This window comes from Callorhinchus milii, unplaced genomic scaffold (assembly GCF_018977255.1).
Source record: "Callorhinchus milii isolate IMCB2004 unplaced genomic scaffold, IMCB_Cmil_1.0 Scaffold2, whole genome shotgun sequence".
Classification (NCBI taxonomy): Eukaryota; Metazoa; Chordata; class Chondrichthyes; order Chimaeriformes; family Callorhinchidae; genus Callorhinchus; species Callorhinchus milii.
The window spans coordinates 124,349,257-124,366,364 of record NW_024704743.1 but is presented as its reverse complement, the minus strand read 5'-3'; the positions used below and the strand labels follow the sequence as shown (position 1 = coordinate 124,366,364).

The 17,108-nt window shown below is 52.4% G+C and overlaps 1 protein-coding gene across 1 annotated transcript in view; it reads right to left on the bottom strand.

Annotated features, from left to right (window-relative positions):
• Window positions 1-874: 874 nt before the first annotated feature.
• Window positions 875-17,108, bottom strand: part of LOC103190097 (unconventional myosin-Ig) — a 28,668-nt gene continuing 12,434 nt past the window's right edge. The window contains exons 9-20 of the mRNA XM_042331719.1: window positions 16,045-16,190; window positions 14,513-14,627; window positions 13,404-13,574; window positions 11,945-12,015; window positions 10,240-10,314; window positions 9,443-9,575; window positions 8,716-8,882; window positions 7,757-7,964; window positions 6,302-6,525; window positions 5,675-5,819; window positions 3,421-3,525; window positions 875-1,135 (exon numbers count right to left, since the gene is read on the bottom strand). Of these exons, the coding sequence (XP_042187653.1) occupies window positions 875-1,135; window positions 3,421-3,525; window positions 5,675-5,819; window positions 6,302-6,525; window positions 7,757-7,964; window positions 8,716-8,882; window positions 9,443-9,575; window positions 10,240-10,314; window positions 11,945-12,015; window positions 13,404-13,574; window positions 14,513-14,627; window positions 16,045-16,190 (1,821 nt within the window). The remainder of the gene's footprint in view (window positions 1,136-3,420; window positions 3,526-5,674; window positions 5,820-6,301; window positions 6,526-7,756; window positions 7,965-8,715; window positions 8,883-9,442; window positions 9,576-10,239; window positions 10,315-11,944; window positions 12,016-13,403; window positions 13,575-14,512; window positions 14,628-16,044; window positions 16,191-17,108) is intronic.

Below are 17,108 nucleotides of genomic sequence, written 5' to 3'. Positions count from 1 at the left end.
TAACGTCTTATCACACTCTTATTCTTCACGATCTGTCGCGCTCTTGAGAGGGACACATGTGGGTCAGTAACCCAAGGTCTCACTGATTTAAGATAGTTATAATAATAATAATCCTTGCGTTTGATATAGTTGTTAAAAGAAACAGAGGGGAGGTTAGGAAACATGTTTTCACCAGCGAGGGGTTGGGATCTGGAATGAATGACCTGAAAGGGTAGTGGAAGCCGATTCAATAACAACTTTTAAGAGAGAAGTAGATGGGTATTTGGGGAGGACAGGATTGCAGGGCTATGGGGAGAACGTGGGCCGGTGGGATTGAGTTGGATTGCTCTTTTAGGAGCCGGCGGGGACACCAAGGGCTGAATGGCCTCTTTCTGTGCTGTATGATTCTATGATTAACACCAACCTACCAAGCAGGCATCAATCCATTATTATTAATAATAATACAATAATCCTTGCATATGATACAGCGCCTTATCAAGTCAAAGATGTCTCAAAGCGCTTCACAGAATATACTGTCAAGTGGAATGACTGTACATTTTTGTGGCCAAAATGCAGCAGTCAATTGCATACAGCAATGTCGCACAAACAGTCATGGATTGAGAGACCAATTTTTCTTTTGAAGGGATTATTACCCCCGGAAAGGGATCCACCAATCAACTAACAACCGGGTTCCTACTCATTGCTAAGTAAACAGAGGGGTGTGGAGTAGGGAAACTTGCCTAAGGTTTTGTCTGCCCGGGAATCAGGAGAAGGCTCCTCCACTTGGATCCTGATGTTCGGATTCCCTCTTTAACGGGATCCGAACGGAGAAACTATAACAGCGTCTGGTGGAGAGTCTCTATAACAGGGCCCTGCCATGGGGTGGGGCCTCTGGTTATGGTCGAAGTCTCTGACGTGGGGGTCTGGCATACTCCCACTCTGGAGGGGAAGGATTGGGGTTCACCGGGAAGTGGTTGAGACAAGAGTTTGGGTTAGTGTTGGGGTCTCGGGGAGGGTGGGTGGGTGGAGGGCTGATACTCACGCTCTGCAGGGGGAAGGTCTTCATGTTGTGGTAGCATTTGTTGGGCTGGAGTTTGTACAGGTGTTGGTCAGTGATGAGGATGGCTCTGTCCGCACACTTGTTAAACCTATTAATCTGTAACACAGCAATGTCATAGCTACACCCACCCTAACTCCACACACCCCCAACCCACACCCACACCCACCCCCCACCCACACACACGCCCACCCACACACACACACACACACACACACCCCACACACCCACCCACACACACACACCCCCCACCCACACACACCCCCCACCCACACACACACCCCACCCACACACACACCCCACCCACACCACACCCACCCCCACCCACACACACGCCACCCACACACACACACACACACACACACCCCACACACCCACCCACACCCACACACACCCCCACACACACCCCCACCCACCCACACACACCCACACACACACCCCACACACACCCCCACCCACCCACACACACACACCCACCCACACACACACATCCCCCCACACACACATCCCCCACACACCCACCCATATACACTCCCCACCCACACACACCCCACCCACACACACACCCACCCACACCCACACCCACCCCCCACCCACACACACGCCCACCCACACACACACACACACACACACACCCCACACCCCCACCCACACCCCCACACACCCCCACCCACACACACCCCCCACCCACACACACATCCGCCACCCACACACATTCCCACCCACACACACCCCCCACCCACACACACACATCCCCCACACACACACATTCCCCATCCACACACACATCCCCCACCCCCTCCCCACCACACACATATCCCCTCACCCAAACACACATCCCCCACCCACACACACACACCCCCACCCCACCCCACATCCCCCACCCCCACACACATATCCCCCACCCACACACATCCCCCCCACACACACATCCCCCACCCCCTCACACACACACACATCCCCCCCACACTCATCCCCCACCCACACACACATCTCCCACCCTCTCACACACACACATCCCCCACCCACACACACATTCCCCACCCACACACATATCCCCCACCCCCCACACACACACCCCACACACGCATCCCCACCCACACACACATTCCCCACCCACACACACATCTCCCCCACACACATCCCCCACCCACACATACACACACATCCCCCCACACCCATATTCCCCCCCCACACACATTCCCAACCCACCCACACATCCCCCACCCCCACCACCCACACACATCCCCCCCCACACACACATCCCCACCCACACATACACACACATCCCCCCACATACACAATCCCCCACCACATACATCCCCCCCCACACCCCCCCCCCCCACACCAAACACACATCCCCGTACACACACATTCTCCCCACACACACACATCCCCCCCACCCCCCGACACAAACACACACAAAATCCCCCCACCCACATACAGCCCTCCACACACACATCCACATACTCCCACAATCCACGCTGACACACCCTAATCCCCCACACACATACCCCAACCCCCACCCTGACACACACACACACTGACCCCCACCCTGACACACACACTGACCCCCACCCTGACACACACACACACTGACCCCCACCCTGACACACACACACACTGACCCCTACCCTGACACACACACACTGACCCCTACCCTGACACACACACACACTGATCGTCACCCTGACACACACACACACTGACCCCTACCCTGACACACACTGACCCCTACCCTGACACACACACACACACACTGACCCCAACCCTGACACACACACACACTGATCCTCACCCTGACACACACACACACTGACCCCTACCCTGACACACACACACACACTAACCCCCACCCTGACACACTGACCCCTACCCTGACACACACACACACACACACACACTGACCCCTACCCTGACACACACACACACACTAACCCTCACCCTGACACACACAGGCAGACCCCTAGACACAGACTGCCTCCACCCTAATACACACACACTGACACACCCCCCCTATACACAAACACACATACACACCTTGCTACCCACCCTGACACCCCCTACACACCAACCCCCCCACACCCTGACACACACACACACACAGACAGACAGACCCCTACACACACACACAGACAGACAGACAGACCCCCTACACACACACACACACAGACAGACAGACCCCTACACACACACAGACACCCCCCCCTATACACAAACACCACATACACACCTTGCTACCCACCCTGACAGACCCCTACACACACACACACACAGACAGACAGACCCCCTACACACACACAGACAGACAGACAGACCCCCTACACACACACACACAGACAGACAGACCCCCTACACACACAGACACAGACACAAATCTTTACCTTCCTCACGTGACTGGAGAAGAGGATGACTCGGAACTTGTCTCTCTGTTTGAGCTCCCGAACCGCAGCCCCGAACTGTGTCATCAGCTGTGGGTTATCCTTCGTCTGAGGAGAGAGCGAGACCCCAATCACCCCAAGAGCGAGACCCCAAACACCCCAAGAGCGAGACCCCAATCACCCCAAGAGCGAGACCCCAATCACCCCAAGAGCGAGACCCCAATCACCCCAAGAGCGAGACCCCAATCACCCCAAGAGCGAGACCCCAATCACCCAAGAGCGAGAGCCCAGTCACCCCGAGAGTGAGAGCGATCGTGAGTCCACAGTCAATTCTGAGAGAGCGAGGGAGTGTGTACAAACTGATATAATAATTCTTGCATTTGAAAAAGCGCCTTATCACGACTTTGAGACATCTCAAAACCCTTCACAGAATAGACTGTAAAGTGAATTGACTGTATATTTGTGGGCGAAACGCAGCACCAATTGTGCACAGCAGCGTCCCATAAACAGTCGTGGATTGAAGTGACCAATTTATTATTTTGAGGGATTATTATTAGGCTCTGTGTGGAGTAAGGACACTTGCCCAAGGTTTCGCCCTGACCTGCTGGGAATCGAACCCAGGTCTCTCGCTCGCAAAGCGAGTGCTCTAACCACTGAGCTACAGGACTCCATGTTAGCCTTGTGTGACAACATGTGTAGGCTTCGTGTAAAGCAAGTCCAAATCAAACGTAAACTCTGCTTCTGACGCATAGTGTTCAAACCATGTGCAAACCCGGGGCAAACACAAGTGTGGGATCGCGGGGGCACTAAATGATGCAGCTGAGAGCCAATGAGAAGGACTCGTGACAATTCCCTGTGCACACACGGTTTACACGTGTTTTGCACGTGGCTTGGCCTCTGAGAACAGGGTGACGGTGTCTGGAAGCGGCTGTGGGATGGAGGGGTTTTGGTCCCGCGGTGCAGCACCGCACTGGCAGTGACATTGCAGTGACCCGATGGCCGTGCGGTGGCCATTTTTATTAGTCGCCTCGTTTTACAATAACAACAGTGATGCAGGATAAGGCCTCGGAGTCGCGCAGGGACGGGGTTGGATGTCATTGACAACAACAACACATCGCATTTACACAGTGACTTTCATGTCAGGAGGATGTCCTCAGGCGCTTGAGACGGGTCTTGAAGGAGGTGAGGAAGGGGGCAAAGCAAAGGGACTGTGGGATGCAGTTCCAGAGGGCGGCAGCAGAGAGGCTGAAGGCCCGACTGCCGATGGTGGGGTGGGCCGGGTGGGGGGCGTGGAGCAGGCCGGAGCCCGCTGAGCGGAGGGAGCGGGCAGGTTGATGGGCTGTGACCACACGTGACGTCGATTCCCAGTGAAGTGTTTGAGGGGTTGGGTAGTGACGGGCGTCAGATTGAAAGTGAGGAGGATTGTTTGGTAATGAAATCGGAGACTCATAATCATCTCCCTGTACAGCACTTGGCAGAGAACACATCCTCCTTAATGAAGAGCTGGCAGATGGTCCCGGTGCTGGGACACACCACGTGCTAAACCTGTTAGGCTTCTCCTCCTTCCTGTCGCCTCCGGTTTATTTTAAGAAGTGGGAAGACGTCTCTAGCGCTAAGAGTGTGAATCACTCTCTCCCTTGACTTGCACTCTATGCCAGGCCACTCTCACCAGACAAATCCACAGGCTCTTTCCACTGGATTGATCAGCCGTTGTCTGACACACATGGAAACCCATCACCGTGATCAGCCGAGTGTCGGACACGACACAGACGGGGAGTGAGGTTGAACATCTCGTCTGAAGGACGGCGTCTCTGACATTGCAGCGCTCTCTCCCCCCAGGAGTGGGCTGGAGCGTCAGCCTGGACTGTGACCTCAGAATCCCCAACATAGAGGTGGGGACTCGAACCCACAACATCCTGACCCCAGAGCGAGAGTATGAGCCGACAACTGGGCCTGGCTATGAGGTTTAGGGAGCCTGATACAACAACAACAACTTGCATTTACACAGCGCCCCTCACACAGGGTAGCGTCCCAGAGCCGGAGCTCGATGCTGAGTCGGGGGAGAGGGGAGGTGACCATAGGCACGGTCGAAGAGGAACATCTTCAGGCATGACCTGAAGATGGAGAAGGAAGGGGCAAAGCGGAGGGATAGAGGGAGTGTGTTCCAGAGTTTCGGGGGGTAATGACTGAAAGCGCGGCCACCAATGGCGGAGTGGAGGTGACAAGGGACCTGCAGGAGGCAGGAGTGGGTACGTACAGAGGAGAGGTAGTTGTGTTCCCAGGTTCTCTGAAAGCCCCAGTCCTTCCTCAGTCCCTGAAGCACGTCCATGGCAGCCACCTTGGCCTTGATCTGCGGCATGTCCGACGGTGGAATGTTCTTCACAATCTGTCGCGCTCGCCATCTTGAGGAGAGGGTCACATGATTAGCACCAACCTACCCAGTAGGCATCAAACCTCTATTATTATTATAATCCTTGCATATGATATTGCTCCTTTTCATGTCTTCAAGATATCGCAAAGCGCTTCACAGAATATACTGTCAAGTGGAGTGACTGTATATTTTGTGGGTGAAACATGGCAACCAATTGCGTAGAACAGTGTCCCACAAACAGTCGTGGGTTGAGTGACCAAATTATTATAATTTTTTTGAAGAGATTATTACCCCCAGAAAGTGATCCGCTAATCAACTAACAACCAGGTTCCTACTCACTGCTGGTAAACAGTGTGTGGAGTAAGGAAACTTGCCCAATGTTTTGCCCTAACGGGAATCAAACCCGGGTCCTCTCACATGCCAAGCGAGGGCTCTAACCCCTGAGCTACAGGACCCCACAATACAACTGAAGTGAGTTTCACTGTCTAATAAGAGAATGAAAGGCTGTGGTACCTGTTGAAGAGATTGTGTAGATTGTTCTGGAAGCCAAGGAGGACGGTTGGGGGTTCTGGCCACAGCAGACTCTTGCCATAGTCGGCCAGGCTCCTGACACCCTGGAAGGTCCTCACCACCACCAAGAGGTGAGCTCTCACCTTGAACCTCCGGTAACAGTTCATGATGAGGTAGACCGCTCGCACCTCCCGGTATCTCTTCCTCGCCAGTGCTCCTCGCCACATCTGCTCCCCCGCAAACAGCAACAACACAAAGCAATCGTGGCCATTACTGTATAGCAACAATGGGAATGGGAACAGATTCAATAACAACTTTCAAAGGGGAATTACACAGGTACTTGAAAAGGAAAACTTTGCTAAGATACGGGGAAAGAGCGGGGGAGTGGGACGAGTTGGTGGCTCTTCCAAAAAGCCGGCACAGGCCGAATGGCCTCCTTCTGTGCTGTAAGATTCTATGATTCTAACTAACTCTCTGCTCGCTGGACTCCTCAACCCTCCTCCATAAAATGCAGATAATAATATAATAATAACAACAATCCCTGAATCCCTCCATCTCGCCCCCCTCCCTTGCCTCCTTCAAGACCCGTCTCCAGACCCTCCTCTTTGACCGTGCCTCCAGCCAAACTCCTACCCCCACCTTCCTTGCCCTCCACAGCTCCTGATCCCAACCCCCAGCTCAGGCGCAAACTCTTAATTGTCCAGTGCCTTGGGACGTCCTCCCACATGAAAGTCAATATACAAATTTAATATAGTGTTGTTGTGTAATATTACACAATAATAATGTATAAGTTTCCCAAACCTTCCCACTCTGTTGTAAACTAATCCATATAGAATTAATTGCTGTCAACATCTCCATTATTATAGCATGAGACTACCAGGATGGTAGCAAACTAGATAGAGCTTGGTCTTTTATCCTCGTACAATAAAAATATAATCAATAGTTCATTTGTGCTTGCAATTGATGCATCTCGTTATCAGATCGGAAGGGTATCTCAAAGCTCTTCACTGGATTTACTGTGAAATGGAGTGACTGTGTATTTGTAGGCAAACACGGCAGCCACTTTGCACAGCCATGCCCCACAAATAGCCATGGAGTGAGCCACCAATTTTGTTTGTCAGTCAGGATACCAGGAGAGAGAAACTCGCTTCTCCTTTACAACGGTGCCATGGGAAGGTCTTGAGAAGTGCCTTGAACGATGTGAGGGAGGCAGCGAGGCGGAGGGCGTGAGGTGGAGAGACTCGGGATGGAGTTCCAGAGAGTAGGAGCAGAACAGCTGAAAACCCACCCGCCAAAGGTGGGCCGGGTAGAGCGGGGGAAGTGAAGCAGGACAATACCTGCTGAGTGTACAACAACATCTGATGTTGCACTTATATAGCGCTCTCCACGGGGTGGGCGGGTGGGGGCGGGTGGGGGGGAGGAGTGAGACGGTGGATGATGTGAAGGTGAGAGGCAAACCTTTTGTAAGAAGATCACGATCATGGGGATGATGGCCGCCCGCTCCTCCTCCAGCTGGAAGAGGGTGCGTGGGGTGCGGATGAAGATCTTGCTATTCCCATAGGCCACGTCCTGCTCCAGGCCATGGTGCTCCACCACCACCTGAGTGGCCTCCATGTCCGTGGACAGTAAGTGGTTAGGCCACGTGTACTCAGTCGTCATCTTATACCTGACACAACAACAACATCAATGGTAACAACAATAATATTAATCCTTGCATTTGATATAGCGCCTGATCACGTCTTCTAAACGTCTGCAAGCGCTGACAGAATACACTGTAAAGTTTAGTGACTGTGCATTTTGTGGGCGAAATTCATTAGCCAATTGCACACAGCGATGTGCCACAAACAGACGTGGATTGAGTGACCGAGTTATTATTTTTTTGAAGGGTTTATTAACCCGGAAAGTGACAACACCAGTTGACTAACAACCAGGTTCCTACTTACTGCTGGTAAACAGAGACGTGTGGAATAAGGAAACTTGCCAAAAGTTTTGCCAAGACTGGGAATTGAATCCAGGTCCTCTCACTTGTGAGGCGATGGCTCTAACCCCTACACTACAGGACTCCACATGTATAATAGATTAGATACACACAGAGTGCTGTATTCTGAGATGCTTTGAGATTTCCCCCCCAATCCTGATGTTAAAGGCGCTATATCAAATTTGAGGAAAAGAGGCTTTACTGTGTTAGCAATCTAACACAGTGCCTCATGAGACCACTTCAGTAATGTTAGGAAACTCAATGTAATTCCCCCAGCAGTGAAGAAGCTAAATGTACTAACCACTATGCAACGGGATTCCACAAATTGGCTGCCACGTTCACTAATAAAACACAGTCACTCCACTTTACGGTGAATGCCGTGAAGCGCTTTGGGAGGTTTTGCCTTGAGAGGGACAGGGAACGCACGGCCTGCTGTTACCTCTGCAGGAATCTCTGGTAGGGCTGACGGTAGGCGAATCCCGCTCTCCGCACCCGCACATTCTCCAGCAAACCCAGGTACTCCACCTGGTGTTTACACCGCTCGTAGTCAAAGTGCACAGGAGACTTCTGCTCGTTGGGTTTGATACAGCGGATATAGTACGGCTCCTGTAGTCAGGGAAGTAATGTAAGGGTGAGGGGGAGATCCTAAATATAATAATAATAATCCTTGCATTTGATGCAGCGCCTTATCACATCGTTGAGAGTCTCAAAGTGCCTCACAGAATATATTGTAAAGTGTATTTTGTGGGTGAAACGCGGCAGCCAATTGTCCCACCAACCGTCGTGGATTGAGTGAGCAAATTATTTATTTATTCATTCATTTATTTATTGAAAGGGATTATTACCCCGGAAAGCGATGCACCAATCAACTACATTGGTGAGTGCGGAGTAATGGATTGTAGGGGAACAGCATTTCAAGTTAGGAGGTGACTAATACGAGTCGTGTAAAGAAATCTAAGCGGTTTTGATAGGAAACTGAATGGTACTCGGGTGAATGTATGACTTAGGTGATTAGACGATCTATAAAGATAAGTTTTACTGTATAAGACAACAACAACTTGCACTTGTGTCTGCACAAGTCTGGCCACCCGCTCGGAGCTAAGGCCAGATATTGATGAAGTCAGTGGTGGAGGGGGGTGGGGGAGGAAGGCGTGAGTGCCCCCTACCTTACAGGCCAGGTTATCAACAAGGGCGATCATGGAGTTCTTGAAGAGGGTCGCAGCTGTCAAAGGCCGTTTGGTGACCTCTGTGATACTGAGCTCTCCCTCCGGCCACATACCCGCCAGCACAGGATTTGCACTATCAACCAAGAGGAGAAATTGTCAACAACAACAACTTGCATTTACATCAAGCTGGGCAGCGTCTCAGAGCCCTTATCAGTGGTGGAGCCTGACGCCGAGTTTGGGGGAGGTGTCATAGAGGAAGGTCTTCAGGTTGATCTGAAAACGGGGAAGGAGGGAGCAAGGTGGAGGGATGGAGGGAGAGTGTTCCAGAGTCTTGGGGCATAATGGCTGAAATATAGCCAGCGGAGGTAGAACTGAGAGCACGAGGGACAGGCCGGAGGTCGGAGCCAGTTGAGCGGAGGCAGTGGGTGGTGAAGTGCGGACTAAGCAGGTCGGAGAGGGAGGGAGGTGTCAGGGGCATGAAGGGATTCAAAGATGAGTGAGAGGATATTGAAATCGATCCGTTTGGTGATTGGGAGCCAGTGGAGCCTGGCGAGGACGGTAGGGTGGGAGTACGGAGTTTATTACGGGTGAGTATGCGGGTGGCGGAATTCTGGATTAACTGGATTTTGTGGATAGTGGAGCTGGGAGACGGGAGGAGGGAGTTGGGAGTTGGAAGTCAAGGTGGGAGGTGAGAAACGCACTGATGAGGGTTTTGGCTGTGTTTGGAGTAAGGTACAGTCGGAGGTGGACAATGTGACGGTACAATAACAGGTGAAAGGACAGAGCAAGAAACTCACCTGTTGTACATTAAGCGTTTGAAATCCTGGTAAAGTGTATCTTTGTTCTTTTCAATGAAACCTTCCACTGAGTATCTGTTACCAGCAAAAGAGGACGTTCCAGTCAACTTCACATCTTAAGGAGTCAGTCCGGCTCAGTTGGTAACAACAATACCTTACATTAATGTAGTGCCCTCCAGGTAGGAATAGCCTCTCAGAGTGTTCAGGGTAGCGCTCGCACCCCAGAGGGTTGTGGGTTCAAGCCCCACTTTGGGACATGGAATCACACAGCCGAAGCTGATGCTCCAGTGCAGCACTGGGGGGGGGGGGGGGGGGGAGCGTTGCATTGTTGGAGAAACTGTCCTTCGGGTGGATATTAAAGATGTTCAGGTGGATATTAAAGATTCGCTATTTGAAAAGAGAAGAGAGTGTCTCCCTCCTGGTGTCCTGGACAATAAGCCCACAAACAAAAATTGGCCACTCACTTGATGGCTGTTTGCAAGGAGTCGCTGTGTGCGGGAGTGGCTGTGTGCGGGAGTGGCTGTGTGCGGGAGTGGCTGTGTGCGGGAGTGGCTGTGTGCGGGAGTGGCTGCTGCATTCGCCCGCAGATGTGGAGTAAGCAAATATGCCTAAGGTTTCTCCCCGCCTGCGATTGAACCCGGGTCCTCTCGCTTGTAAGGCAAGTGCTCTAACCACTGCACTACAGGACTCCACAAATGTGAAGTGTGGATAGCCATGTAGAGGAACTTTACTGTCTCTAACCCTGACCTGGGAGTGTGGACACACAGTGTAGAGGAGCTTTACTGTCTCTAACCCTGACCTGGGAGTGTGGACACACAGTGTAGAGGAGCTTTACTGTCTCTAACCCTGACCTGGGAGTGTGGACACACAGTGTAGAGGAGCTTTACTGTCTCTAACCCTGACCTGGGAGTGTGGACACACAGTGTAGAGGAGCTTTACTGTCTCTAACCCTGACCTGGGAGTGTGGACACACAGTGTAGAGAGAGCTTTACTGTCTCTAACCCTGACCTGGGAGTGTGGACACACAGTGTAGAGGAGCTTTACTGTCTCTAACCCTGACCTGGGAGTGTGGACACACAGTGTAGAGGAGCGTTACTGTGTCTCTAACCCTGACCTGGGAGTGTGGACACACAGTGTAGAGGAGCGTTACTGTGTCTCTAACCCTGACCTGGGAGTGTGGACACACAGTGTAGAGGAGCTTTACTGTCTCTAACCCTGACCTGGGAGTGTGGACACACAGTGTAGAGGAGCGTTACTGTGTCTCTAACCCTGACCTGGGAGTGTGGACACACAGTGTAGAGGAGCGTTACTGTGTCTCTAACCCTGACCTGGGAGTGTGGACACACAGTGTAGAGGAGCTTTACTGTCTCTAACCCTGACCTGGGAGTGTGGACGCACAGTGTAGAGGAGCTTTACTGTCTCTAACCCTGACCTGGGAGTGTGGACACACAGTGTAGAGGGCGTTACTGTCTCTAACCCTGACCTGGGAGTGTGGACGCACAGTGTAGAGGAGCTTTACTGTCTCTAACCCTGACCTGGGAGTGTGGACACACAGTGTAGAGGAGCGCTACTGTGTCTCTAACTCTGCTGTTGGAGACACATTGCTGTTGCAGACATATTGCTTCTGTTTACTGATCTCCCCCCTCCCCCCCGACCCGCCAGTGGGGATAATACGAGTGAAACGATCTCACGGTTGGGAGCTTACGTGACGTGTCCAGCGTAGTGTTTAATCTGGAAATGTTTGTCGAAATCCATGGTCTTGTCAGTCGGGCACAACTGTAGACAGAACACAGACACATCACAACAGCTCAACCACTCACACTCTCACCTCAGGGTCAGGAGGTCACAATAATAATAATATTATCCGTGCATTTGATATAGCGCCTTGTCATGTTTTTGAGATGCATTAAAGTGCTTCACAGAACATACTGTAAAGTGCAGTGACTGTGTATTTTGTATTTCATTAGTTCAACCAATCTTTTTTTTAGGGTTTATTACCCCCAGAAAGCAATCCGCCAATCACTAAGCACCAGTTTCCTATTTACTGCTATGTGAACAGAGGCGTGTGCGTGGAGTAAGGAAACCTGCCCAAGGTTTGGCCCAGGAATCGAACCCGGGTCCTCTCGCTCGCGAGGCGAGCGCTCTAACCACTGAGCTACAGGGCTCCAGGGGATTCTGTCACCAACCTATCGGGTTCCCTGCACGTTTCCACGGCCGCCCACGCTCGTGTGAAGACGGGATGCTTCACAAGAAGAAAGAGAACTTGGGATATTTTCCGGTCGGTTATGAAAAGTGTCATTTCTCTCTATATGTTAATGTTTGGAAACTTCACTGACAGCGACAGGGATCCGGCACCGCCTCGTGATCAATCACCGGTACTGTAATTGTCACAGCCCTGGGCAGGCGAGGCCAGGCCAGGCCAGGCTTCTTTCTCTCTCCCCTCGCCCCGTCGCTCTCCCCCCTTCTCTCTCTCCCCCCTACCCCCCCCTCTCTATTTCTCGCTCCTTCTCTCCCCCTCTCCCCTTTTTTTTGCCCAGCCGGGTGTCTGACACGTGCGGAAACCCATCACCTGTTTAAGAGTCTCCAAATCCAACTGAGAATTCTCCACATCCGCCCACACATGGAAATCCCAGAGAGAGAGTGTTGGAATGGAATGCGCTCTCTCTCTCTCTCTGGAGGGACACTTCCTGTTTACCTAATTCCAGAGAGTATTAGGCGCAGGTTGGCGAGAGCCGAGGCTTGGGGCGGGGGGGCCCAGAGTGTGTGTTGGGGTAACTGCTGGAGTGTAACCCGCTAAACCCACACCGCTCGGCCATTGAGAGCGCTGTCTGGCAAACTTTCCCGCTGCTTGTCCAGCTACAACCACCCAACCCTCCCCCTTTCTTTCCCCTCCCTCTACCTCTTTCGCTCTCTCACTCCCCCTCTCCCTCCCTCCTCCCCTCTCCCCCAATCTCTCTCTCTCTCTCCATTTGTTTCCCCCTCTTTCCAGTTCTGATGAAGGGTCATAGACCTGAAATGTTGACCCACTTTCCTTTCTCCATAGATGCTGCTGAGTATTCCAGCGACTTCTGTTTTTTGTTTTCTTCCCCCCCTCCCTCTCTCCCACTCCCTCTGCCCCTTCTCTCTCCCCCCCTCTCTCCCCCGCCCCCCTCCCCATCTCTCACCTTCCGGCTGTTATAGTGTGGGTGTTTGCCCAGCTTGTTGTTCATTACGTCCACTAACGTGGCGTCTGTCACAGTGCCCACGTTGATACAGGCCTCGTCCAGGAGGGCGATGATTCCCTTGTGAGGCAGCTCCACCAGCTCCACGATGATCTGATTGTTAAAGTACTCGATCTGCACACAGGACACACACGAGGTTCAGGGACAAGATCGCCCGCTGTCCCGTCTGATCCGGCCCAGAGGAGTCCTGTAGCTCAGTGGTTAGAGCATTTGCCTCGCAAGCAAGAGACCTGGGTTTGATTCCAGGCAGTGTCAAACGTTGCACAAGTTTCCTTGCTCCACACGCCTCTGTTTACCAGCAGCAAGTAGGAACCCGGTTGTTAGTCAATTGTCGGATCGCTTTTCCGGGGGAAATAATTCCTTAGAAAAATAATAATTTGGTCACGACTGTTTGTGAGACATTGGCTGTCGTGTTTCATCCACAAAATATACAGTCAATTCACTTTGCAGTATATTCTGTGAAGCGCTTTGAGACGTCTCGAGGACGTGTGGTGTCTGCTCTTGTGTTTATTTTAATATATAATAATAATCCTGGCATTTGATACAGTGCCTGATCACGTCTTCGGGACATCTCAAAGCGCTTCACAGGATACACTGTAAAGTGAATTGACTGTGTATTTTGTGGACGAAACGCAGCAGCCAATGTCCCGCAAACAGTCGTGGATTGAGTGACTCAAATTTTTTTTTTTGGGGGGGGGGATTATTACCGCCAGAAAGTGATCCGCCATCGATTAACAAGCGGGTTCCTAGTTACTGCTCAGTAAATAGAGGCGTGTGGATTAAGGAAACTTGCCTAAGGTTTTGCCCTGTCCAGGAATTGAACCGAGGTCCTCTCACTTATGGGGCGAGTGCTCCAACCACTTGGATACAGGATTCCTAAAGGCCAACCAGATGGACCTGTCTTTTTTCGTTTAGGAATTTCTATGTTCCTCTCTCAGTCCAGGTGTGAGCTTCCCCACACACGTATGATACCCACTGCCTCCCCTGTGTGGTGTCCGCGCCCCCCCAGGGTCCCTGCCCCCCGTGTTGCCCCAGGACAGGCTCAGACTCACGTGTTGCCACTCGATGCCCTCCCGCAGGTACTCAGCCTGTTCCTGTCGCAGGATCAACTCGATGAACAGTTGCTGCAGCTTCTCATTACAGTAATTGATGCAGAACTGCTCAAAGCTGTGAGAACAACAACCACAGCACAGTGAGCCCCGGTATACACACTCACACACACACACACAACCACACACACAACCACAGGCACACTGAGCCCCCAGTACACACACTCACACACACACACAACCACAGCACAGTGAGCCCCGGTATACACACACTCACACACACACACAACCACACACACAACCACAGGCACACTGAGCCCCCAGTACACACTCACACACACACACACAACCACACACACAACCACAGGCACACTGAGCCCCCAGTACACACTCACACACACACACACACACACAACCACACACACAACCACAGGCACACTGAGCCCCCAGTACACACACTCACACACACACACAACCACAGGCACACTGAGCCCCCAGTACACACACATACATACACACACTCACATACACACAACCACAGGCATACTGAGCCCCCGGTACACACACTCACTCACCCCGGCTCAGTCCCGGGAATCCTTTACTATAAAGCGCTGAGACGCCGTCCGGCGTGGAGGGCGCTATATAAATCCAAGTTGTTGTTGTTGTTGTTTACACTCACTGACACACTCATCCGGGTATGCCTGTGGTTGTGTGTGTGTTAGTGTGAGTGTGTGTATGTGTGCCAGTGACTCAGTGTGCCTGAGGTTGTGAATATGTGAGTGTGTAAATGTATGAGTGTGTGGGTATGAGTGTCTTGAGTGTATGTGTGTGAGTCTGTGTGAGTGTGTGTGTAACGGGGGCTCAGTATGCCTGTGGTTGTGTGTGTGTCACACTAACACACATACACACAGTCACACTCACTCGTGAATGCGAGTGTGTGTGTCCGTGAGTGTTTGGGCGCAATGGTGCCGGATGGCGTCTCAGAGCGCTTCATAGTAATCGATCCCGGGCCCGAGCTGGGGGAGAGGGGGGGAGCCAGGGGAGGGGAGCCAGGGGAGGGGGGAGGAGCCAGGGGAGAGGGGGGGGAGCCAGGGGAGGGGGGGGAGCCGGGGGAGAGAGGGGGAGCCAGCGGGAGGGGGGGAGCCAGGGGGAGGGGGGAGCCGGGAGGAGAGGGGGGAGAGGGGGGGAGCCAGGGGGAGGGGGGGGAGCCGGGGGAGGGGGGGAGCCAGCGGGAGGGGGGGGAAGGTGACCAAAGGCGGGGTCGAAAAGAAAGGTCTTCAGCAGAGAGTATTCCATGGACGGGATGGAAAGTTGCCAAAAGGGGAAAGAGATTTATGGGGTTCAAGAAACAGCTGAACGCTGTGATGGGAGGATAGTCAGTTGGTGGTTGGATGTGCAGATGGGTGGGTGGGAGGTCGGGCGAACAGGGAGACTGGAAGGAGATAGTTCACCCAAACCTCGCTTGTGATAGTGTGAGATCCCCCCAGACTGCCCAGACCCCTGTGGTGTGGGGGTGGGCAGTCGGGCCTTCGTACCTGTTATTCTGAAAGATCTCGAAGCCGTAAATGTCCAGGACGCCAATCACTGTGTTCTTCCCGTGAATCCGGGGGTCGTAACCTTTCACCTCAATTACAGAGTTGATCCGGTTCACAATCCAACAGAACAGACGCTCATAGATAGCCTGTCAGCACCCGGGGGGGGGGGGGGGGGGGACAGAGACACCGAGAGACAGAGACACCGAGAGACAGAGACACCGAGAGACAGAGACACCGAGAGACAGAGAGAATGCACAGTACATTTAACACCAATAATAATAATCATTGCATCTGATATGGCACCTTATCATGTCTTCAAGACATCTCAAAGTGCTTCACGGAATATATTGTAAAGTGTAATGACCGTATATTTTGTGGGCGAAACGTGGCAGCCAATTGATACAGCAGCGCCGCACAAACAGGTGTGGATTGAGTGCCCAATTTTATTTGGGTGATTGTTGGCCAGAGCACAGGGAGAGAGAGAGAAACTCCTTTCTCTTTTGTCCATAAACCCGCGGGATTCTTCAATGTCCGCCTTAACAGGGCACAGACAGGACCTCAGCTAAAGGTCTCATCCGAAGGTCAGCATCTACAATACATCTCTCTCTCTCTTTCTCTCGCTCTCGCTCCCCCCAATGCTGCGCTGGAGTGTCAACCTGGACTGTGAGCTCATAGCTCCCGATGTGGGGCTCGAACCCACAACCTACACACTGAGCCAAGCTGATACCTCATTGTACAGTAAGGAAAGGAGGCCATTCTCCCCATCGTGCCTCTGGCAACTTTGTAAAGGCCGAGGTTCCACCTCATCTCAGGCTGCGATACCGTACAGGACAAGAGCCAATGAATGGTCCCAGAGTCAGGGATGGAACAACCAGCCAGGACTCATGCTTCTGGTACCTCTACAGCGCCCTCTACTGGTTATATGTGTGTGTCTCAATGTGTGAGTGTGTGTATGTGTGTTTGTGAGGGTGTGGGAGTGTGGACGCACAGTGTAGAGGAGCTTTACTGTGTCTCTAACCCTGACCTGGGAGTGTGGACACACAGTGTAGAGGAGCTTTACTGTG